General features: G+C 42.9%; 1 protein-coding gene across 1 annotated transcript in view; it reads left to right on the top strand.

Moving 5' to 3' along the window:
* Heatr5b (HEAT repeat containing 5B) overlaps window positions 1–24962 on the top strand; it is an 81377-nt gene that overhangs the window by 410 nt on the left and 56005 nt on the right. Inside the window, exons 2-16 of the mRNA XM_032908893.1 lie at window positions 633–780; window positions 3718–3929; window positions 4638–4746; window positions 5686–5835; window positions 8737–8908; window positions 10400–10557; window positions 11979–12228; window positions 15117–15272; window positions 15795–16045; window positions 17750–17861; window positions 18684–18836; window positions 19785–19884; window positions 20507–20616; window positions 21996–22159; window positions 24133–24308. Coding sequence (XP_032764784.1) covers window positions 655–780; window positions 3718–3929; window positions 4638–4746; window positions 5686–5835; window positions 8737–8908; window positions 10400–10557; window positions 11979–12228; window positions 15117–15272; window positions 15795–16045; window positions 17750–17861; window positions 18684–18836; window positions 19785–19884; window positions 20507–20616; window positions 21996–22159; window positions 24133–24308 — 2399 coding nt within the window. The 5' untranslated portion in view covers window positions 633–654. The remainder of the gene's footprint in view (window positions 1–632; window positions 781–3717; window positions 3930–4637; window positions 4747–5685; window positions 5836–8736; window positions 8909–10399; window positions 10558–11978; window positions 12229–15116; window positions 15273–15794; window positions 16046–17749; window positions 17862–18683; window positions 18837–19784; window positions 19885–20506; window positions 20617–21995; window positions 22160–24132; window positions 24309–24962) is intronic.

Here is a 24962-nt window from a genome sequence, read left to right on the forward strand (position 1 = left end):
TCAGAACCCTGGTGGTCATTATTCTGGATCCCGGTGGGGAGGAAAGGGTAAAGGTGCCTGTAACACTCTTCAGGAGACGGAGAAGGCTCTCAGATGTTTGCGGGAGCTCAGTGCTAGGGGGTTCTCATGGTAGAATGAGTTTATAACCTATGTTCTGATAGGCAAATAACCGCTCTAGAATAATGCCTTTTTGCAGTGTTTACATTTTCCTTTCATTCCATTCTTATCGACAGTTTAATTTTTTTATATCATTGTCTTCTCAAAGTTAGTTCTCTAATGAGAAGTGAAACCACGCTTTCTTCCCCTGTGTTAGTGGTTGCATTTATGAAACTTGACATTTAATATTAAAAACTCCTTACGTGCAAGGGCTGGAGAGATGGCTCAGTGATTAAGAATACTTGTTGCTTTTGACAAGGACTTGCGTTCGGTTTCCAGTGCACACATGACGACTCACAACCATCTGTAACTCCAGTTCCAGGGGAAGCCAACACCCTGTTTTGACCTCTGTGGGCACTAGGCACACATGTGGTGCATATACATACATGTGGGCAAAACACTCCTTCACATAAATAAAAAAATTTCTTACATGTATATTTTACTTTTTTTAAAAAAAATTAATCTGTTCATTTAAGGTGTGAAGTAAGAACATCAATAATGGAGTTAGCTCACAGTTTATTGCTAAATGAAGAAGCGTTGGCTCAGATCACGGAAGCAAAGAGACCAGTGTTTATCTTCGAATGGTTAAGGTTTCTTGATAAAGTCCTAGTTGCTGCTAACAAGGTAAGTATTGTCCCCCTGCCATGAGGTTAATATAAAGAAAATTGAAGACATTGTGTTTCGAAGATGTTTTGAGTCATTCGCCTCAGGAATTGGAGGATGTTATACTAAGGGAATTGTTGGTTTATCCTTTTCTTAGTCAGCAGTAAAACCGAAGCCCTGTCTAAATCCTGCTTGTTTCATGCTTTATATCTGTCTAGGCAGTGCAAACGTAACCGGATTAAAACATCACCGTGGCTGGTGTCACTTATAATCAGTGCCTGGAAAGGTCTCTGTGATAAGAGATTTTTACTTTGTCTTTTACTTCCTACAGAGACACTTGGATTCAAACTTGTTTTGTGCTTTAAGACTTTTTTTTTTTCGTTAACATTAGATGCTTTCTTCAAGTGAGAAAGTGTAGGAGTGAATCCTAAAAGGTTTTTGGAAAAGGTGAATTTTACACACTGAACCTCACAACAGGCTAGTCCTGACCTTCTTATCGTAGTGTTTTTCTCTAGACTAATTGTTCCCTAGAAGAGGCCTTTCTACTCTGTTGCCTGAAGGGAATGTAGTTTATTGTCTGGGATTGAAGAATCGGGATTGGAAGCCTAAAGACTTCACCATTCATTATGTAAACATTCACTTCATTCCTGTTTTAGTACAGTGACTTCAGTCCACAGTTGTGCCCAACCCTTCTTGTCCAAAGATACCCTGTCTCATTCTTTTTCAGAAAGCAAGCCTCTAGCTTTCTTCTGGAATGGAGGAAAGGGGGTTAGAAGGTTTTGTTCCTTTGTTAGTTTCAATTTTACTTGGTCTGTCAGGGTTTTATTAGTTTTCCTGGTTGGCTCGGGACCTGCTGTGTATCTGAGACTGGCTTCAGACATCCAGCTGTCTTCCCAAATTAGCTGCCCGAGTGCTGAAATGCTGGGTATGGTGGGTGTACTCCAGTACAGCCTCTTGGATGGTCAACTAGTAGTTCTTTTTATTTCTATTTATTTATTTCTCGTCTGAAAGACTGAGAATCAATTTTAGGCTCCCCTTTGGGAGTTCTTGGCTTTCAGGTTTCATCCAGGTTCTCTTCCTTTTGTCGTGGCCGTTGTAGACTTGTGCTATATGCTGTTGTTGCTGCCTGTTAAACTCACATTAATCGCTAGAAAGGCAGGAATAGAAAGACATGGATACCCTAGTAACCTTTAAGTAAAAAAAATTTTTTTTTGTCTCTTAAATCCTCTGTAACTGGGCATGTCCAATGAAAGGTCTCTTTCGAGCTGGCACATAACTCAAACTGCCCACAGCAATGGTCAGGGTGTGTTTTCTTTGGCTCCTTTCTGCCTTTTCACGTAGCTTATCCTCCATGTTAGATACTTAACTCTCACCGGGTTTGTCGTGAGAGTTGTCAGTCTAACCTTTCAGTGGTACTCCTGTGATTCCTGCCGCCACTTTACACACCCAGCCTTGAAAAGACACCTCCTGGGCTGGTGTGGAGCCCAGTTACTAGAATACTTGCCTCTAACATACAGAAAGCTCTGGGTTTGTTCCAGGTGCCACATAAAGCAAGTGTGTGTGTGGTGGCCATAGTAGTAATCCCAGCCCTGGGAAGTGGAGGCAGACGGAGATGGCCCGTCATTCTCAGCTACAGGGTGAATTCAAGGCATTCAGTCATTCATTCTTATTCATTCTCTCTCTCTCTCTCTCTCTCTCTCTCTCCCCCCCTCCTCTTCTCCCTCTCACTCACTCTACCCTCCTTCTCTTCCACTCATACACAAACATCTCTGAGTTGACACATTTGAACAAATTTATTGATTTCAAACCTGTCCTTTGCCAACCCCCTAAAGTCATCCTTCCCTTCTTATGCCTTATGTCATGTTGATTAGCGACTGTTAAGAGAGTTACCCATGAGTATACCTAGAATTCATGTATTTCCCATCATCTGCCTTGCCAGTGTCTCTCATCTGGGTTATTGTAGCAGCTTTCTAATTGCTCACCATGCTTCTACTACTACACACACACACACACACACACACACACACACACACACACACACACACACACACACACACAGCATACACAGTTTTAACAGTCAAAATGAATTGGGCAAAATATTTAGAGTACAATCCTTCTGTGCTTAAAACAGTCACTCGGCATAAATTTCCTGTTCTTCAGTGTATCGGTACCGTCATCTGTTTTCTTACGACTTCGTCTTTGACCGTTTTTCTTACTCCATCCAGCTAACCTAACCTTGCCGTCCTCGTGGGAGTCATGCTTCATCTGCAAAGCCTTTGTACTCCCGGGATATTCTTTTAGTTAGCTGCGTAGCTCACCATTTCACCGTAGAGGGACATTTTCTCAGACCATTCACTTATTTACATTCTGCCCCCCACACACAAAATGTAAGTTTCACGAGGATAAGGACCCCGTCTATTTTGTGCACTGTTGCTCCCAGGGCCTAGATTAGTACATGGCATGTAGGAACTGCATCATATTTCTTAAGTAATGGGTGATATTGACTAGATATTGATTATGTGTAAATCTTGGAGTTGTGTTCTGTTGCTTATATCTCTCCAAAATTTCTCTGATTTCTAACCATAACTCTGATTGCTAACCCATAACTTTATGGACAACCACATCTTCTTTTCAAGGGAGACTTAGAAATCAGTCATCTATGCATCTAGTAGTGATTTAACTTCCTAAGGTGGTCAGAAACTGGCTCATACAGTAATCATTTTTGTTGAAATCTGACCTGGACATTGAAGAGGAATGAGGATTTAATATAGGAAAGACCGGAACATTTCTTACTGGAGTTTTATTTTCATAAAAGGTTTCATTTGTGAGTTATGCCTAATTAAAATCTATAGTCGATTTTAATTATTAGAGCACTATATGCATTAAATATTTTTTGAATAGAAAGTAATAAGGGTAGCAAAGGAAAAATGCTGGTCTTTTTCTTTTTTTAAATAACAGACAGATGTAAAAGAAAAACAGAAAAAGCTTGTTGAACAATTAACTGGACTAATAAGCAGCTCGCCTGGACCACCTACTCGAAAACTGTTAGCTAAAAACCTCGCAGCCCTTTATAGCATTGGAGATACTTACACAGTTTTCCAGACACTGGATAAATGTAACGACATTATCAGAAGTAAGGATGACACTGCGGCCTACTTACCAACAAAATTGTACGTACACGATTACAGGAATCTGGTGTTCCCTTTTGCCTGTTTTCCATATCATGAAGCCCCCACCCAGGTGGTGGGACCTGAGCTACAGTACTGGCCGGAAGTTCTGCCGAGGTCTGAGGAGGGGCTGAACTCCCTCACACCTGTCACCACTGAGACTAAGGAGACAGCCAGGAGAATTGGTACGGTGCGAGCTGTGGTGTCAGGAGTCTTTTGATCGATTCATATGGAAGTCACGTTCTTGCCCCAGAGGGAAAGAGAAGAGTTATTGAGGGAAGGGGGCCGGAATGGGTGAAGTCCAGTTCACTTTACTATCCAGCCAGCTGAAGAGGTGAAGTGATTTCAGAGTCCAGACCGGCCTGCTCATTTAACTGCTCACACACTAGACGGGCAAACTTGAGTAGCTGAGGCAGAGACCATTTCGCTACAAGTTTAATGACAACTAGCTTAAGTTGGCCCTAAAATGCTGTAGAGAATTACAAATTATTTTTTAAAAAGCAGAAAAGTATAATGAACTGTATTTAAATTTTTTGTACTTTTATTAGTGCGTGTGTATGTGTGTGTGTGTGTTTTACATTGTGTATATGAGGACAACTTGTGGGAGTTGGTTCTGTCCACTCCACTGATCCTGGAAATAGACCTGTATCCACTGAGCCATCAGGCCAGCCCAGAGATTGTATTGGTAAGCAGCGAGACCGTTTTCTCCAGGGCAGCAGTGGCTTGTGTTGGAGCATTCTACGAGAAGATGGGAAGGATGCTGGGCAGTGCATTTCCAGAGACAGTGAACAATCTGTTGAAATCTCTGAAAAGCGCAGAGGTGAGTTTGCAGCAAGAGTTTAATGCCTTGCCCGTCGTACATGGTGACTGTGCTTTGTTCTGTCGCCATGATCCTTGCTTTGTTGCTACGATGCTCATGGTGCTTAGGAAAGTAATTTCAGATGATCACATCTCCTTAATTTTGGGAGGGGGGTACCACCGTATTTTAAACGAGTAGGTTTACCTGTTAGTTTTTACAGAACTCTGTTTTTCTGTTGGTCTTATCTAATGTATCAGTTTCACACGTCTGCCTTAACGCATTGCTGCACACTGCAGCGTAGGAGAACCGAGGCTTCTAGCTCAGTTCTACACCTACAGATTAAGTGTCATGGGGTCATGTCTCCGTGCAGCCTCTTCTTTTTCCCGTTTGGTTGCTGTCAGAATGCTGGCCTTCCCAGGCGGTAGACCAGCCACCCCAGTGCACCTTCGTCTTTATACGGCTTCCTCTGCAACTACTTTGTTTGCAGTCAGAGTCACAAGTAACAGGCTTTAAGACCTAACATTTATTTCTGAAGATAACAGAGTTCAACATTGACAATGACATCAAATGAAATCGTTTTCTTTTGTCCTGTCAGTTTCAGTATAGATTCCTTGTCAACCTCAGGTGAGTGGTACGTAGAGTAAGCTCAAGACTCAGATTTAATTCTTGGAGGGTGCTTGGAACTAAATGTAGGGTGTAGCACACGTTCTTTCACTGAACCATGCCCCCGGCGTGCAATCTCATTTCTCTGTTCAGGAGAACTAACTTCTTGGATGATATTAGTAATTGTCCTTAACATTCTAGATACTTTGTAGAATTCTTGATTCAGTGCTTCTCCGTGATGTCTCAATTTAGAGATAAACCAGCCGGGCTGGAGAATTGTCGTGTCTCTGTATGTTCTTATGAAGCATGGCGTTGGCTTGACTGTGGTTCTTTGCTTTGCTTCATGGTCACGTGCAGTCTCAAGGGCGGAGTGAGATCTTAATGAGTCTGCGGAAAGTGTTGACTGGATTGGGCGGCGCAGCAGCTTCCTCTCATCGCGACATTTACAAGAACGCTCGATCCCTCCTCACCGACAGGTCGATGGCTGTCCGATGTGCAGTGGCCAAGGTCAGTACGCAGCCAGTGTACAGTGTTGTCCCAATGGCACTTGCTCTTAAACAGCTAAGTTTTCTTAAATTATGAGCATTTTTGGTTTGTTTTTATATGTCGCATTTTCTAGAATTATATAGAGGGATGCTTATTTTGAGATTCATGTTCATGTTTCAGTTTCTGTTATTTTGTGCTGCTTGATGAATGGATGTTTATCTAGTTCCACCTTTCTTCTTCCTTTACCTAGCTTTGGCTATTACCCACACAGCTTCTGTGGATATTGGTGTGCAGTTTTTGGTTTTGTTTTGTTTTGTGGACCTGGTGTTCTTGGGGTCAGTGTGTTTTGTTTGGAATGGCTAAGATCGATGTTTACCTTTTTAAGAAACTGCCTGTTTTCTAAGTACTTTTATGGCTCTAGTTTTTTGCCCTTTGCTTTTGCTGCTGTAGGAGATTGCTGTTGCTTTACTCCTTCAGTATGTGCTAACCACAGCTTTTGTTTGACTGATAAGTGGGATTGATCATCTCATGATTTTGACCTGTATTCTCCAGTGACTAATGATGAGCATATTTTCAGGTGTTTATCATCCATATTTTGTTTTAAGAAAGTGTATATAAATACTACCAATCACTTTGAATTTCTCTATTACTGAGTTTTGAGAGTGTTTCATAAACTGTTTATATTTTCATTACACAAAACATTAATTTACAAATATTTTCTCAAAAACCTGTGAGCTGACTTAAGAGAGGGTGTTTTGTTTTGTTCTGTTTTGTTTCTGCCTTGTGATTTGAGAATACAGTCTATCATGGGGGGTTGGGGAATACGAGGTGGTATCCAGGGAACACAGGAAGACAGAAAACAGTGCTAGGCTGTACTCAGGTACTCCCCCACCCCAAACACAGTGACCCACTTCCATTAAGTAAGCAACACTTCCTTAAGGTTCCACAGCCTCCCAAAACAGTGTTACCTCCTGGGGACCAACAGTTAGACACATGAGTCTGTGGGAGACATTTCCCGTTCAAACCATGACAGTACTGGAGATTGCATCACTGTTCTTGTCTTACTGCACTGAGAGCGTTCAGCATCGTGTTGAATGGAAACCCTGAGAGCAGATCTGCGTCTTGTTCCTGATCTCAGACAGAAAGGCATTCTGCTCTCATAATTACGTGGCCTGTTGGCCATTGTTAATTCTAGACGCCCTTTATCATGTTTGGAAAATACCCTCCTGTCTCCATTACTTTTCTGTTGCTGTGACAAACCCCATGCCTAAGGCAACTTAAAGAAAGAAGGGCCTGCTTGAGACCTAGCATTCCAGAGGGTAGGAGCGCGGCCGCAGCCGTCATGGTGACCCAGCATTCCAGGGGATAGGAGCGTGGCTGCAGCCGTCATGGTGGCCGGAGCAGTAAGCTGAGAGCTCACATCTTAAACTGCAAACAGAAGGAGAGAAAGCAGATTCTAAATGGTGCAGTCTTTAAACCATTCAGCCCACCTCCGATGGCTTCCTCCTCATACAAGGTCACGCCTCCTAAACCTCCCCAAACAGCTACCAGTTAGGGACCAAGTCAGACAAATGCCTGAGCCCAGGGAGCACATTCTCAGCCAAACTGCTGCACCTGCGTATATTGTTTGCCAAGATGTTTTATCAGGACTATATCCTGGATATTTGTCAAAACTTTTTTCTTTTAATAAATTTTTTAAAAAGATCTATTTACTATATATAAGTACACTGTAGCTGTCTTCAGACACACCAGAAGAGGGCATCAGATCCCATTACAGATGGTTGTGAGCCAGCATGCGGTTGCTGGGACTTGAACCCAGGACCTCCTGAAGAGCAGTCAGTGTTTTTAACTACTGAGCCATCTCTCCAGCCCAGAACTTTTTTCCTAAGACAGGTTTTACTGTGTTGTAGCTTATATTGTCCTCAGATGGGCAGTCTTTCTGCCTCAGCCTCCCAAGAGCTGTGAGAACAGGTGTGGATTGCTGACCCTGGTTCTCGTGTTATTTCTGTTGTTGGTGTTTATTAAATGCTGTACTGTGTAATTCCAGCCTGGCCTTCAACTTGAAACCTTCATGCCTCAGCTTCCCTATTCCTAGGAGTGTTATCCTTTTTAGATATGTTGTATTAGAATTGCTAAATGTTTGTGTAGTATTTTTGTATCTTTATCCATGAGGGATATTACTATTCAGTTTTTTATATTTTTAAAAATATGTATTTATTTTTATTTCATATGTGAAAGAACAGAAATTTCCTGGAGCTGGAATTACAGGTGGTTGTCACCCACCGTGTGGGTGCTGGTAATTGTACCTGGGTCCTCTTATACAAACATTAAGCGCTTTTTACCACTTAACCATCTAGCCCCATGGTTTTCTTCTCATAATTTTTTATGAGGATTTAAGATTTTAAGCTACAAATTCTAATTTTGAAATATTTAATGAATTTACTACTGAGTGAATTGTAAATGTATAGTCATTTTATCTCTCTTTCCTAATTTTAGTAATTTATGTCTTTTTCGTTTTCTTAAACAATTGGATATTAATCAGATTAGTTGGTGGCTTTGGTTTTGTTTCTTTTTTTGGGTTTTTTTTTCAGTTTTACTGGACTTAGTGGTAGTGCTTCAGTTCCCAATACTGCATGGGGGAGGGGCAAACAGCAAATCCCCAAGACTGTGTTTCTGTTTGTCGGATCACCGCTTCTCTCTCCATGCTCATTTCCGTGTTTGCTGCTTTTTTCAGGTTTTCTTTTTCCTTATGGAACAGTGTCCTTCCTCCCATTGCCTGGCATGCAGTTCTGAAAACCGTTCATATGTTTGCCCAGTTCTTTGGGCTTTTTAGGAGCGAGCATTAGTTTGGTCGTGTTTGTTACTCCACTGTGGAATAGAAGGCCTGACTGTAATTTACTTTTGCCTGGTTTTTAATCCTAGTGCCTTCTGGAACTACAGAATGAAGCTGTTTTCATGTGGACTGCTGAACTAGAAAATATAGCCACCCTCTGCTTCAAGGCTCTGGAAAACTCAAATTATGGGGTGCGAGTCGCAGTGTCCAAACTCCTAGGCACAGTCATGGCTACAGCACTGATGCCAAAGCAGGCAGCAGGTATCGTTGTTGGCTGACCCTGCGCTCGACTCTTGTAGGTATCGAAGGTTGGAAAATGCTTTCTTCTAAAGTAGTTATTACTCATGGAGGCCGCTTTAAAGGGATTTAAATCATTACCTACCCTTTTCATCAAACAGAAGAACCTAAACGACACTCCCTGGTACACTTTTTGTGATAAAGGTGTACACGTTAACCCTGAGCGTATTTTTGGCATATCTATGAAATGGTTTGTATAATGTTTGAAGCACAGGAGTCTGGCGTCTTATGTGCTGCTTTCTCTCCGTGTCTGGTATTAGATCTCTGTGTATCCTCAGTGCCGACCTCAGTTTAACGTGAACATTACCAGTCAGTGTCAGGAGCAGCACTAGCTGCACGGTTCCACAGACCGGTTGTGGCCAGTACATGTAACAGGGGGAACACATGACGTAGTGGCTTCTGAGTAACTGTAGCTCCACTGTTGTTCTCACCTTACCCCAACCCCACAACAATTAGATGCGATAGGTTTATGTCCCAGACCTCACAGTTATTAGCTGTTTGAGATTCGGCTTTACACCTCTAGAGATGCTTTTCATTATATGATACCTGTGAGGTAACGTTTTTATGTTCTGTATAAAAACTCAACTGTATAATTTATTTGACTGTCAAAAAAGCCCCAAGAATTTTAAGAATCATCGTTATTATCACTTTATAAATGAGGAATTTTCTCACTCATAAAATTTTTATTTTTTAATTTATATTGAGACTTACAGAAATTAAGTAGCGTGTGTTCTAAAAAAGTGTTCTATTGTGTAGATATGGAACTAAAACCCAAGCATTCGTCCTACGTCCTGTATACATAGACACAAGCTTTGCCTCTCCACAGAGTTTTTATAAGGATCATCTTTGCTCTGTATGTGAAAAGATTTTGTCATCTGCAACCAGATACTTGGAGTTTAACACACTGGGAACTACTGCGCAGGGGGGCTGACAGGATAGCTCAGTGGTTACAAGTACTCGCTGCTCTCCCCAAGGACCTGACTTCTTCCCCCAGCACATATATTGGGCGACTCACAACCACCTGTAACTCTAGTTCCAGGGGATCTGATGCCCTCTTCCATAGAGGTCTATAGGTACCTGCACATAGGACATATATGCACTCAAACATACATAAAATTTTAAATGAAATCTTTAGAAAAAAGAAAAGGAAAGGTTCTTTGTGTCGTCACTGGGGTAAGGACTGTCCGCCTGTCTGCAGTGGTGGCTGGTGTTCTTACCGCCCCACAGATGTAGCCCCATCGTTCACGGTCACATCGATGCATTGACTTGTTTCTTCAGAGCTCCTTCCATCTAGCTTTCTTTGCTTCCAAAATGGATTCAAGGTTTTGCTGATAAGACACTAACCTTTTCCTTATAATAATGCGCTTAGAATCATTACTAGGAAATTTAAGCTAGAATACTGGAAAGATGAGTCATTGTGCTGCAGACACTCATTTGCTCTTTCTTTCCTTAAAGTCATGCGTCAGAACGTGAAGCGAGCAACGTTTGATGAAGTCTTAGAACTCATGGCCACGGGATTTCTGCGTGGAGGGTCAGGTTTCCTAAAGAGTGGTGGAGAAATGTTGAAAGTTGGAGGGTCTGTTAATCGGGAAGTGAGAGTTGGAGTGACACAGGTTTGTAAACACACGTGTGGGCTGGCTCTGTCTGGACCATTGCATGGAAGTCTGTCATACTAGCATATGAGGACATTTTAACAGTCTGCTTTCTTTGAAACATTTTAACCAATCAGTGGATTAAATCCAGATGCCAATCTCATTGCATACTTAAAAGTAAAGGTAGATTCTCCTTTTGTCTTTTCTGTCTCTTTTGAGGTGGGGGGGTACTGTGAATTGATTTTAGGGCCTTATACACATAAGGGAAGTAAATACCTACCATTGAGCTGTAGCCCTGGTCTGAGAGGTAAGTTCTTGATGTGTAATGTCTATTTCTACTATATGTATATAAAAAAATCCTCAAATTTCATTTCACAAGAAATAAGTTATAAAGTAAGCTTTGCCTAACATGATAGTGCAGACACAGGCTGAGACAGGAGGATCCTCAATTCAAGGCCGGCCTACGCTCCACTGTGGGGACTTTGTCTCAAAACTATATACACGAAATAATAAAAGTGAAACTAGAACAGTATAGTCCTTTAAAAATAATAAAGTAAGCCGGCTTTGTTTAGAACTATATTTAGGCATTAGTAGTTTAGGCATTTAGATTGTAATAGTCTCCATATTCCTTGTGATTTATTGATTTATACTTTAATTGGATTTGTCAGTGGCTAATCTGTAATGAATTATAAGATTAAATGTGACTTGGAATTATAATTTCCAAGCAATGACTAATGTTTTCAGATCTGATAGCATCTAGTAAGTTTGCATGGCTCATGGTCTTAGTCAGTCACATGAAGTGGTCTTGTCCCTGACACAAACGTAAAGCGGAAGCCATCTGTGTATCTCAGGGAACTCTCCAGGAGCAGTGCAGCTCATGTGTCTGTTTGGAATGGTAACTTCTCTTCCCTAGCTCGTCACTGTCTCATCCTGCCCACCTTAGCACGTTCCCTCTGCTGTTCCTGGCTCACTTTTTCTTGACTCTTATGTTTTTGGCTTTGACTGTTAGATACAGTCTCTCACTCTTGCCCAGGCTGGCCTTGGACTGAGGTGATCCCCCGAATGCTGAGATTACAGGCATACAGTACAATGCCTGGTCTCTTCAGTAATTGTTGTATTCAAGCCAGGCATGATAGCGCATGCCTTTAATCCTAGGAGAGACAGGCAGTTCTTTGTGAGTTCAAGCCTGGTCTACATAGTGAGTTCCAGACCAGCTAGGGCTCCATGAGACCCTGATTGCAAATGAACAAAAACAACCAAGCAAAAAGAATTGTTCCAAAGACTCTACCAGTGATTCCTTTGGCAGAAGTGAAAAGATGGAATTGCCTCTGCGTTTAATCTCAAGTCTAACTTGAGTTTGCTGCCTCTGCTTCGCCGTCGTTCTCTGCGCTGCTTTCTGTCTACGCAGCGGTACCTAAGGCTGTGTCCTAACGTTTTCATAGGCCTATGTTGTCTTCGTGACGACTCTGGGTGGCCAGTGGCTGGAGCGTAGCTTTGCCACGTTCCTGTCCCACGTACTGGATCTGGTTTCCCATCCTCGAGCAACACAAACACATGTGGACGCTGTGTACTCAAGGCGATGTGTCTCCTTCATCCTGAGAGCCACCGTGGGCAGTTTGCTGGGTGAGAAAGCCCAGATAGCAGCTGCCAAGGAAATCTGCCAGGCCATCGGGAAGCAGATGAAAGCCGTGGGTGAGTGGGCCTGAGTTCGCAGTGCGTGCTGATGACCCTAGACGTTTAATTCATTCTTCCTTCTTTTCCTCCTTCCTTCCTTTCTGTCTTCCATCCCTCCCTTTCCCCTCTCTCCCTTCCTCTCTCTCCCTTCATTTCTGTTTTGGGATGGGCGTCTCACTATGTGTCCCAGGCTGGCTTCAGACTTGTAAATTTACTCCCAGGCTTGTGAGTGCTAGGATTCTTATTCTTAATAAGTACTAACAGCTCTGATTGATTTGTATCTTTAGAAACTGTTTTTCATAGTAATTTAAAAATAAATTTTAAGTCACATTTATTTATTTTGTTTTATGAGTTTTGCCTGCAAATTCGCATGTGTATCATATGGATGCTTGGTGCCTGCCGCGGTCAGAAGTGGGGCTTCAGAACCCTCTGATTCTGAGTCACAAATGGTTGTAAACCATCACGTGTGTGCTGGGACAGACCCAGAGCAAGAGCAGCCAGGGTTCCTGTCCTAAGCCGGTGTTCCAACTCCTTATAGTTGGCTTTATTGAGAGATTTCTTTAAAAAGGATTAAAATAAGCATATAATTGTATTGAAACAGAGCTTTAAGAATGAGCAGCAGTTGGTGAGGTTTGGGGTTGGGTTTTTCCTAGTGCCTGTGCTACATTTAAGTCTCCCAGAATGCACTGGTCTATGTTTATCTTTGTGGGATAAGCTGTTGACATTTTCCTGCTTGAAGCCTCTTGTTATGTAAATATATGTTTTTTCCTGTCTTTTCTTTCTCTTGTTTAATAGGCCTAATATGAAGACTTAGAAAGTGATAGTTACAGATAACCATTACCGCTTGTAGGACATGTTGTGAAAGGTCAATAGTTCATAATTTTAAGAAATATGTTTTAGATAAAATTTTATTTGACCGTAAATTGTTTTCGAGGATTTACTGTGACATTTTAGTGCTTATTACAACATGTCATGTTCAGATCAGGATATTTGGCTTGTTCGCCACATCGAAGGTGAACCCTCTCTGCTGGGAACACTCCGCATCCTCTCTCGCAGCTCTTCCACTATGCAGGCACGACTGCATCTATATTGCTGTGTCCGCTGCCACAGCAATTCAGACTTACACTCTACGCTCAACTGAAGGAGCTCCTGGGAAGAAATCCTCTTCAGAACGGGGTGGTTTCATACTCTCTGTGTATTAATATCTGAGCTACGAGAGCAATAACAATGTTTTAGTGAGTGACACAGGCTCCTGCCTTTGCAGACCTCATAATGCTCTTGGGACCAAAGTAAGGCAAGGCACAAATTGTATACGACAGTTTAGTTTATCTTATTAGAAACAGGTGCTAGCTTTTAATGAGGCAAATTATATTGCTCAAAAGAGGTCTTTAAAAATAAGGATATAACTAGATATAATCAGTATAAAATCATTTAATTGTCTTATAATATGAACAAAATAAGTTTTCAGTTTGGTTATTATTTTTGCCGTTTTAATAGCTTACTTAAACTTTTTAAAAGCATAGGGATAGATAAGTGCGAATTACTAATGAAGGCTGTTTGAATTAATGAGCTTTTTCCTTAGCTGTGTCTAAGTAGTGATCTCCCCTATGTTGACATCTGGAGGAAGACCCACAGGAAGACTCACAGGCTGAGTGTAGTGCTTCAGTCCTCCAGAATCAGCAGTGCTGTGGCAGCCATGGACTGGCAAGCTGGCTGCAACAGCTCACAAGTGGAGTTCATGGGCCCGCCAGCCCAGAAATGCCCACAAGGAAAGAGGGATGAACTAGGACTATCATTTTGTATTGTGTATCTTTATTATCAGTTCAGAGTGAATGAAAAAATGAGAACATTTTATTGTCATTGAAATATTCTTAGTTTTATGGCTGTAAATTAGCTTAAAAGCCTAATTACTGAATTAAGTATCATGATTATATCAGGGATTTATGGACCATAAGGTATTCTCAATTAGGAATAGTTTGTCAAGACATACTTAGTTACCGCACATTTTAATTCTTGTGGCTATTAAAAGGTTTTGGGAAGAGACATGAAAGTAAGTAGGACCAGAGAGAGCTTCCTCATGAATTCTAAGTTCCCTGTCCTGTGCCGTCATCTACTTCCTGGTCAGTAATGTGACAGGGGTGACTCCAGTCTAACGGGGCACTTGAAGAGTAGTAATAACAGTAATTAACAATGACAGCTACTTAGTAGACTCATTCTGTAACAGGATGAGTTACGTTCTATAAATCATTGTCGACTGGCTACTCAGCACAGCTGCCTTTAGGCCGATGAGGAAGGAACTCAACACAGCAGTCGAGTAGCACACCCCATCACAGAGCTTACACAAAGTTGCTATTAGAGCCCAAGTCTTGTACCTCCAAGCCTGCTTTTGTCACTGGCTTGTTTGTTTGTGTTTATTTTCTGTGGCGTTGGGAATTGAAGCCAGGACCTCAAGCGTATAAGTCAAATTCTTTACCACTGAGGTAAATCCATGTTTCTGAGTCTGCTTCTATAAGACATCATGGATTTCCGTTTCTTTGTGTTTGTATTCTTGGAAGCACCATACATATAATAAATATATATATGTTATATATAATATAATATGTATATAGATTATGTACAGTATGCATCTTAGCATTGTCGTGACTCTGTTTAACAGTGTTTTAATGTCAGTTCAGGGCTGGTGACTCAACAGTCAAAGGTACCACTAAGCTTGATGACCTGAGCTCAGTCCCTAGAACAAATATGGAAGGAGAGAACTAAATCCAGCAAGTAGCTCTGAGACTTCCACACGTGTGCTGTGCACACAAGAGTTTAAAGCCAGCTCAGTTCAGTACCGAGTTATTTAATTTGCCACTAAGCAGTAACTGCATCGTTTCACCCATCGGATGCCTGGTCTGTGTTTTCAGAAGCAGTAGTGAACGATACAAGCAGTGAGAACAAGTCTGGGGCCGCAGACATCGCCGCCAGCCAGCACGTCATGGTCTGTGCCCTGCAGGAGCTCGGGAGCCTGGTGCAGAGCCTGAACGCCACCGCCTCCCCTCTTATTCAGGAAGCATCCATAGGTACAGCGTCCTCTCATGATCCTGACTAGAGATCTTTGGGCTTTATTGAAGTTAATCTTCACAGTGATGGGAATAAAATACTAAAAGTTTTAAGAAAGTTCAGCTGTGAGAATTGATTCTAATTGACCAAAATTCATTGAAGACTTTCATATAATTAATTTTATAATAACTTTTTTACTGTTTGAAGGAGGATCTATATAACCCTAACTGGCATAGAACTCATGTGTAGATGATCACTTCAAAATCAGGAATCTGTTGGCCTCTGCCTCCCATGTGCTGAGATTATAGGTGTGAGCCAATGCTCCCAACTTCAGCTTTTATATATTGATGGTGCAATTGAAGTGTGTTGATTATGTTATTATATTATATTATATTATATTATATTATATTATATTATGAACCACATATGTGCTTTTTGGCTAAGCTGGGGAACTGTGAAAGTGTGAGGCTTAGTATTTTAATTATTAAATTATACAGAATTGTGTTTGTTTGATAAGGAGTAATGTTTGAGGTTTTTCCTAGGACTTTTGGAGATTGTGACCTCAGTGCTCCTTCACCCAAGCATGGCTGCTCGGCTGGCTGCTGCATGGTGTCTGCGTTGTGTGGCGGTGGCCTTGCCCTTCCAGTTGACACCATTTCTGGATAGATGTGCAGAGCGGCTCAACAGCCTCAAGACGTCCCCAGAAGCTGTTAGTGGGTACAGTTTTGCAATGGCTGCTTTGTTGGGAGGCGTGCATCAGTGTCCGTTGGGCATTCCTCACGCCAAAGGAAAGGTAGGATAGACGTCTGGGTAGGTGGGGCGGGCAGGCGGGCGGGCGGGCGGGCAGGCGGGCAGGCGGGCAGGCGGGCGGGCAGGCAGGCGGCGGGCGGGCGGCCTTGCTCACTGAGCGCTGCTGTCTTCAGAGCTGAGCCAGGCAGTCAGTGAGAACTGGAAACATAAGCTACAGTGCACAGACCCTAACTGCACCGTACAGTGAGTCTTCCCGGGAACATAGGTTTGGTCTGGGTATAGTACCATGCTACAGTTTCTGTATCATTTAAAACTCAGATCTTTTATTTCCATTTCTTAAGTGTGTATCTGAGCGTTGCCATGTCACCCAGTGGGCCTGAGCTCCAGTGTTCAAGCAGTGTCCTCTCCCCGCCTGCTGAGTGCTGGGCTGTAGGTTGGTGCCCTGTGCCTTGTGTTCCTTCAGTTTTTAAAAAGAAAAAAACCCCACATCAGTGTGTCTAGAAGTGGCAGGGAATATTTTATTGTCATATTTTGTATTTGACAATAGTTAGAAGTTAAATTGTTCTTAATAATTCATTACTCTTTCCTCTTATTTTCCTTCTAGTGTATATATTATATAGCATACATATATAACACACACACACACACACACACACACACACACACACACACATACAGCGTGTGCTACCATGTCTCCTGTCACACACACCGCAGTGTGTAACGCCCCTATTCTCTAGGACTCCTGTGTGTGTGGAAATGCTGTCTGCAGCCTCGCTTGGCTGTCTGGGCTTCAGCTCTAAGTTCTGCTCTTCTCTGGCAAGTAAGGCTCCCGCCCACCTGCTGCTTGAGGATCCGCGGCTTTTATCAGCTTTGCGTTAGTTTGTTTCTCCTTGGAGTGCTCTGTCTCCATGTTCCTCACAGCATTCCACATGTGTTTGGTGGTCACAAGGGCCTACCTGGTACTCAGAATAAAATAGAATCTTCTGTCTGATTGACAAACAGTTATAACTCATAATGTGTGCTCTGCCTCTCCGTTCTGAATTCCCCCTCTTCTGCTCAGATTAACTCCCCTGGTTTTTAGCTTTCTGGCCTTCCTTACAGTAAAATTTCTTATTCACTCTATCAAATTTCATCCTGTTTGTTTCTATGCCCAGGGTCAGTCTCCTTCCCGAATTCAAACTCAAAGCCACTTGTCTTTGCTGAGTGTCACTCCTCAAACGCTTTTACCATTTAACCAGTCGTATGCTGTGTTCGCCTTCGTTCTTCCTACATCCTCTCTGTCTAGGCTCCAGGTGCTCTAGGAGGAGCTTAAGGAGTCATCGGAGTTCAGGAAGTTAGTGACTTAGGATGGTAGTGCCAGTAAGTACTATAGCTAATAAGTGGTTACCTAGGCCAGCACCATTTTTAGTCCTGTGCACATGCTTAATCCTGGCAAAAGAGAGGTCGGCACTCCTATTTTACTAAGGCAGGAACTAAGGCAAAAGGTCGAATTGCCATTGTTAGAAGGTCACTCTGTAGTGCAGTTAAGATGGAGTTGGGCAGTGTGACTCCGGTGATTATTCTAAGCACCACACTCTGGGTCTCCTCGGTGTCATCCATGCCCGAAGCAGAGTAGTGTAGTATTTGGCTGGTAACAAGAGCAGGAGGGACAGCCTCACTCTTAGTAACATATACCAGCTGGCTGGTTCATTATTGCACATTCGTCAGCGTCTTTCAATTAAAATCCAGTTTGAAACTTGTCTTGCAGATGGTGGTGAGCATTGCTGAAGATCTGTTACGAACTGCCGCTCAGAACAGCAGGCTGTCCCTGCAGCGCACTCAGGCTGGCTGGCTCCTTCTGGGGGCACTCATGACTTTAGGTATAAGCGTTCTGGCTGACTGCTAGCTGCCGCTGTACTATACAGCAGATTGATCGATTATCCATCATTTGGGAGTAAATATCTCATTCCAGTAATTACGTCTTTAGTTCAAACTTTTCTCAAATTAAATTTCACATTTCCCTTGGGGTTGGGGATTTAGCTCAGTGGTAGAGCGCTTGCCTAGCAAGCACAAGGCCCTGGGTTCGGTCCTCAGCTCTAGAAAAAAAAAAAGAAAGAAAAAAATTTCACATTTCCCAAAAGAATACGTAATAGCTTGTAATTATAGAAGGAGTGTGGCCGTGGGGAGAAACCTTGACTGCCTGAGTGGAATCACGGCTTCAATAGTGGCAAAGCCCTGTTTGCAGTCCCGTTGGTGCTCTGGGGGGGCACTTATGCACTTGGCTTTCCTGAATGCTGTGATGAGTCTTGGACACAAGCACCTTGTATACATGGCTCCTAAAAATACCAAGAGTTTAAAATAACTCTTATTGTTCTTAGCACTCATTTGGTTTACCCAAAGCTAATTTAAAGTGTAAAAAATAGAAGTGTCGAAACGTGTATTAGAGCCTTGTTCCTCTCTGACTTTCTTGTTCTGCTTTTTTGGTGTATTTACATTTTTGAAACATGATCTCATGGTATCCCTGGCTGACCTCAGACTCCTATGTAGTTGATGCTTGCCTTGGACTCTGAGTCATGGAGCCTCTACATCCCCTGTCCTGGAGTAGCAGGCATGCATCGTCCTGCCCCGTGACCCCACCTTGTGTGATGTGTGTCTTGTATGTGTTGTAATTGCATTTTCTTACTCTTCACTTCCCTGCCTAGGACCATCGGTTGTCCGTTACCACCTACCCAAGATGCTGCTGCTGTGGCGGAATGTGTTCCCTCGCTCCCTGAAGGAGCTGGAGGCTGAGAAGGCCCGAGGGGATTCTTTTACCTGGCAGGTAACTCTGGAAGGTCGCGCTGGAGCTCTATGTGGTAAGAACTGAAAACATTGCACTCTCACAATGTTTTTATACTACTACTTAGTGATATTTTTGTCACTAAAATGTGCATGATAGAAAAAAATCATTTTCAATTTTTATTTTACTATCTGTTGTTAAATGTGTGGACTTCAGATTACAGAAACTGTATAAATAACTCCAGTTTGCTACTATTAAGTAGTAAGAATTAACCCAAGACTCAGGAAGTCCAATTACAGTGGTTAGTGAATGCTGGGACCCATGCACCTTTATTCTCAGTGGTTACAGCCCTCATCTACCAGAGATCCGATGCAAACAGAAACTCAGCTGGACAGAGTTAACCCTTTGCACTATGAAAATCACTTCTTTGGGCATGATTTTGCAATGTGCAAATGTTACGACTTGTTCAGACATCAGCATTTCAGAAAAGGTGGTTACAGTGGGGTTTGTCTGGTGGTCAGCAAGTTACAGGAAAAGCCCACCTTCTATTTTATTTGGGAACTAGACTGTCCTCAGACTTGAACTGTGTTTTGGTTTTACCTGGCATAAAAACTGTTTCTTCCCCAAGTCGGAGAGGACAATTCAGGGTCAGGTGGCTGCCGTTGTGTTTCCTCAGCCGAGGCATGCTTGGCCATAGCTATTTTGCTAAAGTTTGAGGAAAGAAATTCTAATTTGTGGAGTATCCGCTCACTCCTGTCCTGCCTTACACCTGCATTCTTTGTTGTCATCTGAACTCCTTTTCAAAATCTCCCTAACCTGGCTTCCTCTTCCCTTTCTGTTCTCCACTCTTTTTCTGATTTTTTTTTTTTTTTTTTTTTTGTATTTGTGGCTTTTAATTGACATGGCTTCACAGCCGTGTATTTTATAGAAATTGAGAACTGTAGATGTCTTTACCACTATCTAATGTTTAAAGTTTATTCAGGCTCACAAAGATTTCTTTAAACCTTCAAACTACTTTCTCTAGCCATGAGGAGTTTTGTTGCGCACTGCCCTGAGCTGCTCACTGAGGATGCGGTTAGGAAATTGATGACTCCTATTGAATGCGCCATGACCATGATGTCACAGTAAGTCACAGTTTGCAGGAAGCTAACATCTTATTTGGGTGTTTGTGGTGAGTGTGTATACGTATGCACGTTCACATTACGTATGTGTGGAGATGAGAAATTGATGGAGGGTGTCTCCTCAGTCAGTCTTTACTTTATATTCTGGCAGGGACTCTCACTTGAACCCAGAGCTCCCAGTGCTGTTAGTCTTGCTAGCCAGCTTGCTCTGAGGATCCTGTTTCTGCCTCCAAATCGAAACTATTTGCATTTCAGATGGGCCAGCATGCCTACCCACATGTATGTGTGTACTAAATGACAGACTCTGATACTCACAGACACCTTATTCTATATATTAAATAAAAATGTACTTAGTGTCTTTGTACTTCTCAATTCATATAAAAAGCATCTAAACTTTATTTTGTAAAGTGAATTTAAAAGTCAATGGTGTGGTTTAGAACACATTGAATTCTGAAGTGTTTCTGCTAGCTTTATTATTATTGATCATAAAGCATACTGAAAATGGATTAGTCTGTCAGTGTACTTTGAGATTTATCAATGCGTTCCTAAATGACCTCGTTAACTGTTAATGCAAAGTGATTGTTCTAACAACTAACGGTTCCCAACTTTTCTTTCAATGTTGCAGCATTCCATCTGTAATTAAGGCCCATGGCGCCCACCTGAAAGCTAGTGCTGCAATGGTCCGCTTAAGGCTTTATGATATCCTGGCTTTATTACCTCCAAAAACCTATGAAGGTAAATAAAATGTGCAATGCCTGATAAAGATTCTTCAGTGCGCCTCTTGGGTTCTTGGTAGTATTAGAGTTGCCACCGGGACTCCTCCTCAAACTTGCCTTGGGAGAAACAGCCACCATCTGACTTCTCTTCACATAAATGCTTTCACATTTGTTAACTTGTACGTTGCGTTCTGTCACCCATCCAAGCTCTTTACATATATTATGATGTTGCTGTGACTCTAGCCCATCTTAAGAGGTAAAACATCCTACCTGTTCTATAGATCAAGAATCTCAGGTAAAGAGAGCATTTACCTACGTGTTAGAGCTGGTAACTGATGCCATAATTTGGATAAAAACCCAACTGACGGGTTGGGGATTTAGCTCAGTGGTAGAGCGCTTGCCTAGCAAGCGCAAGGCCCTGGGTTCAAGGCCCTGGGTTCGGTCCCCAGCTCCGAAAAAAAAAAAAAACAAAAAAAAAAAAAAAACCAAACCCAACTGACTTGGCCTTTAGAGTCCATATTTAAATCAGAGTTCCCAATTACTCCATATTGTAACACTGACAATTATTTAGGTATCCACGAAGACAGAATAAGAATTTACTTGGCAGAAATGAAATACACAAAGTGATAACATCAACCATCAGTTGTTCTCTAACACAACTAAGCCTAAGAACTTTGCTGGGTCCTGTTTAAGTGTTTGCGTGCATCATTAGCAAATGATGTCATATAGCATTTAGTATCGTTAAAATAAATGCTCTGTTCACTGTTTGCATTTTTCTATTACTTTTAGTTTGTGCTCAAACTACATTATATCATAATAGAAGGGAAAATACTGTTATTGTGTATTAAAACCAGCGCATGCCAGGCCTAGTAGCATGGATCTGTAATCTTAGCCACTTGCTGGGCCGAGACACTAAGGTCACAAGTTTCAGACTTGTTTGGTTGCAGAATGAGTTTAAGGCTAGCCTAGGTGGTATACTGTCCTTAAACTAAAAAGTGAAGAGTTGGGAGATCTAGCCTTGTGGGAGAGCATCTACCTAACATTTGTGAAGCCCTAGGCTCCTCACATCTGTTTATGGGGGAAATCAGTATTAAAACGATTAATATAATTTTAGAATTGGCATGGTATAGCCTGTGCCTGTAGTCTCAGTTGCTTGTGTGGCTGAAGTAGGTAATGACTTGAGCTCGGAAATTGAAGGCCTGCTGGGCAGTGCAGTGAGACCCCGTCTTCTTAGGAATGAGAGAGGATGGGGAGGGGAGAGTGAGAGGAGAAAGGAAAAGGAAAAATAGTATGGATGTTTTCCAAAGGTATGGGAACTAAGTTCACTCGTGTTAAACACATTGCTGTCCTTTACGGACATGAAGCTTGTTTAATCTGCTTTGCTGCTGTGTGCTTTAGGGTCCTTCAATGCCCTTCTTAGGGAGCTGGTGGCAGAGTTCACGCTGACTGACAACTCGGCCAACACAACTACTTCCCTCCTTCGCTCCCTCTGCCACTATGATGACAGTGTCCTCCTGGGCTCCTGGCTTCAAGAGACCGACCATAAATCAATTGAAGACCAGGTGGGAAAAGACGCGCACCAGGGCAACCTCAGGCAGTGGTCCCACGATACACTGTCATTTCAGGAGAGGTTAGCCTGTGCCACAGAAGCTCTCACTCCACTTTCACAGACACAGTCGCATCTTAGCGGTGGACAGATGGGGAAACGCCAGTAGAAGAATTGGGCAAACGTCTTCATTCAGTATCGTTGTATTTAGATATTTGGCTGTGGCAATGACAAAACTCAGATTTAACTGGCTTTTTTGTTGCTAGTTTTTTGTTTGATTTAGGTTTGTAACAAATTAGGAAGAAAGGAGACTTAATAGATTGACAAGTTAGAACCAAATAAATTATTCTTATTAAATAAAAAAAAATCCAGAAAAGCAGATTTAACCAGACATGGTAGCGCATGCCTTTAATCCAAGTGCTGCAGAGGCAGAGAGACAGAGAGACAGTCAGAGATGCAGAGAGACAGTCAGAGAGGCAGAGAGACACTCAAAGAGGCAGAGGCAGAGAGACAGAGAGAGAAGCAGAGGGGCAGAGAGACAGAGAGACAGGCAGAGAGGCAGAGAGACAGTCAGAGAGGCAGAGGCTGAGAGGCAGAGGCAGAGAGACAGAGAGGCAGAGAGGCAGAGGCAGAGAGGCAGAGAAGCAGAGAGGCAGAGAGGCAGAGAGACAGAGAGGCAGAGAGGCAGAGGCAGAGAGACAGAGAGGCAGAGAGGCAGAGAGAGACAGAGAGGCAGAGAGACAGAGAGCAGAGACAGAGAGGCAGAGGCAGAGAGACAGGCAGAGAGGCAGAGATACAGAGAGACAGGCAGAGAGGCAGAGAGACAGTCAGAGAGGCAGAGAGACAGTCAAAGAGGCAGAGGCAGAGAGACAGAGAGAGAAGCAGAGAGGCAGAGAGACAGGCAGAGAGGCAGAGAGACAGGCAGAGAGGCAGAGGCAGAGAGACAGGCAGAGAGACAGGCAGAGAGACAGGCAGAGAGGTAGAGGCAGAGAGACAGGCAGAGGGCAGAGAGGCAGAGGCAGAGGCAGAGGCAGAGGCAGAGAGGCAGAGAGGCAGAGGCAGAGGCAGAGAGACAGAGAGGCAGAGCAGCAGAGAGCAGAGAGGCAGAGGCAGAGAGGCAGAGGAGAGGCAGAGAGAGGCAGAGAGACAGTCAGAGAGGAGAGGCAGAGAGACAGAGGCAGAGAGAGGCAGAGAGGCAGAGGCAGAGAGAGGCAGAGGCAGAGAGACAGAGAGGCAGAGGCAGAGAGCAGAGAGAGAGAGAGGCAGAGAGACAGAGGCAGAGAGAGACAGAGAGACAGAGAGAGGCAGAGAGAGACAGAGAGGCAGAGAGAGACAGAGAGGCAGAGAGACAGAGAGGCAGAGAGAGAGGAGAGAGGAGAGAGGCAGAGGCAGAGAGGCAGAGAGGCAGAGGCAGAGAGACAGAGAGGCAGAGAGGCAGAGAGGCAGAGAGGCAGAGAGGCAGAGGCAGAGAGACAGAGAGGCAGAGAGAGAGTCAGAGAGGCAGAGGCAGAGAGGCAGAGAGACAGGCAGAGAGGCAGAGACAGGGAGGCAGAGAGACAGTCAGAGAGACAGAGAGACAGTCAGAGAAGCAGAGAGGCAGAGGTAGGCAGGTCTTTTATGAGGCCATGGCCAACTTGGTTTACACAGAGAGTCTAAGCTAGGGCTACATGGGAAGAACCTACCTTAAAAACAATACAAAGAATGTGAATGCTGCTTTAAGTCATTTTTGTAGGTTCTGTTACAATGGATACGATTTTGCTCACATATTCAGGTGGGCAGCATAAAAATGTTTAAGATGAACATGGACTTCCTTATGACTCAGTAAATGATTCTGATAATGACATTTTCAATGACAAAACATGTTCATCTGCTTAAAAGCTGTCATGTCTAATCACATTTTATTCCTGCACCACTCTCTTCTTGATGTCCAGTGATGGTGAGTGCATTTCCTAAGCAGACTGTGAATGGGCTTCCTTTTCTGTTTCACAGCTCCAGCCAAACAGTGCGTCTGGAAGCGGGGCTCTGGAACACGACCCTTCCTCCATTTACCTGCGCATACCTGCTGGTGAAGCCGTGCCGGGGCCTCTCCCCCTCGGGGTCTCTGTGATTGACGCGTCCGTGGCTCTTTTTGGGGTTGTGTTTCCACATGTTTCTTATAAACACAGGTTAGTGTAAAGTTAGCTGGGTAACTTGAGTCAAATATAAGTTATGTTTAAGAATAGATTTTTCCATCGCAGCTGCTTTCACAATAACAAAGGCTGTTACTTAAGCAATGCTCTCATAAGTGTAATGGCATAATTTATATGTACATGATAAAAATAAAATGGCTGCAAATTCCATGTAACTTGAAGGTCTTTTAAGATTTGGCTCTGTGCACTAGTATCTAGTGCCCCCTGTTTTGTGGCCCATGTCGTAACCAACAGTTTTCATTTTAATGGTTTAGCAGTTTCTAAATTAAATGTACCTCTAACTAGAGTTGTCTCCTTCATAATTCTGTTCCTGAACAAGTACACATGTGGGAAGTTGACTCTGATTGGTCTGTGAGTTGGTGCAAGTCTGGATCACAGGAAACTAGCAGAGCTGGGGTTGTTGTAGCACAAGGATTTTAGTCCGCTGTATTCTATATCCACAGCCACCATTCCTAACTCTAGCAGTGTTTTGTATATTCGTGATTCCCTAAAAAGGAAAGAAATGAATTAATATAAGACCCTTTCAAATTACTTAACTTTTATAAAATATGCCTTCAAATAATATTGTTTATGTGCAAAAGTAATAATACATCTTTAAATGTATAGGTTTCTTGATCAGTTGCTTTTAGC

Source organism: Rattus rattus, chromosome 7, assembly GCF_011064425.1.
Source record: "Rattus rattus isolate New Zealand chromosome 7, Rrattus_CSIRO_v1, whole genome shotgun sequence".
In the NCBI taxonomy this organism is placed as follows: Eukaryota; Metazoa; Chordata; class Mammalia; order Rodentia; family Muridae; genus Rattus; species Rattus rattus.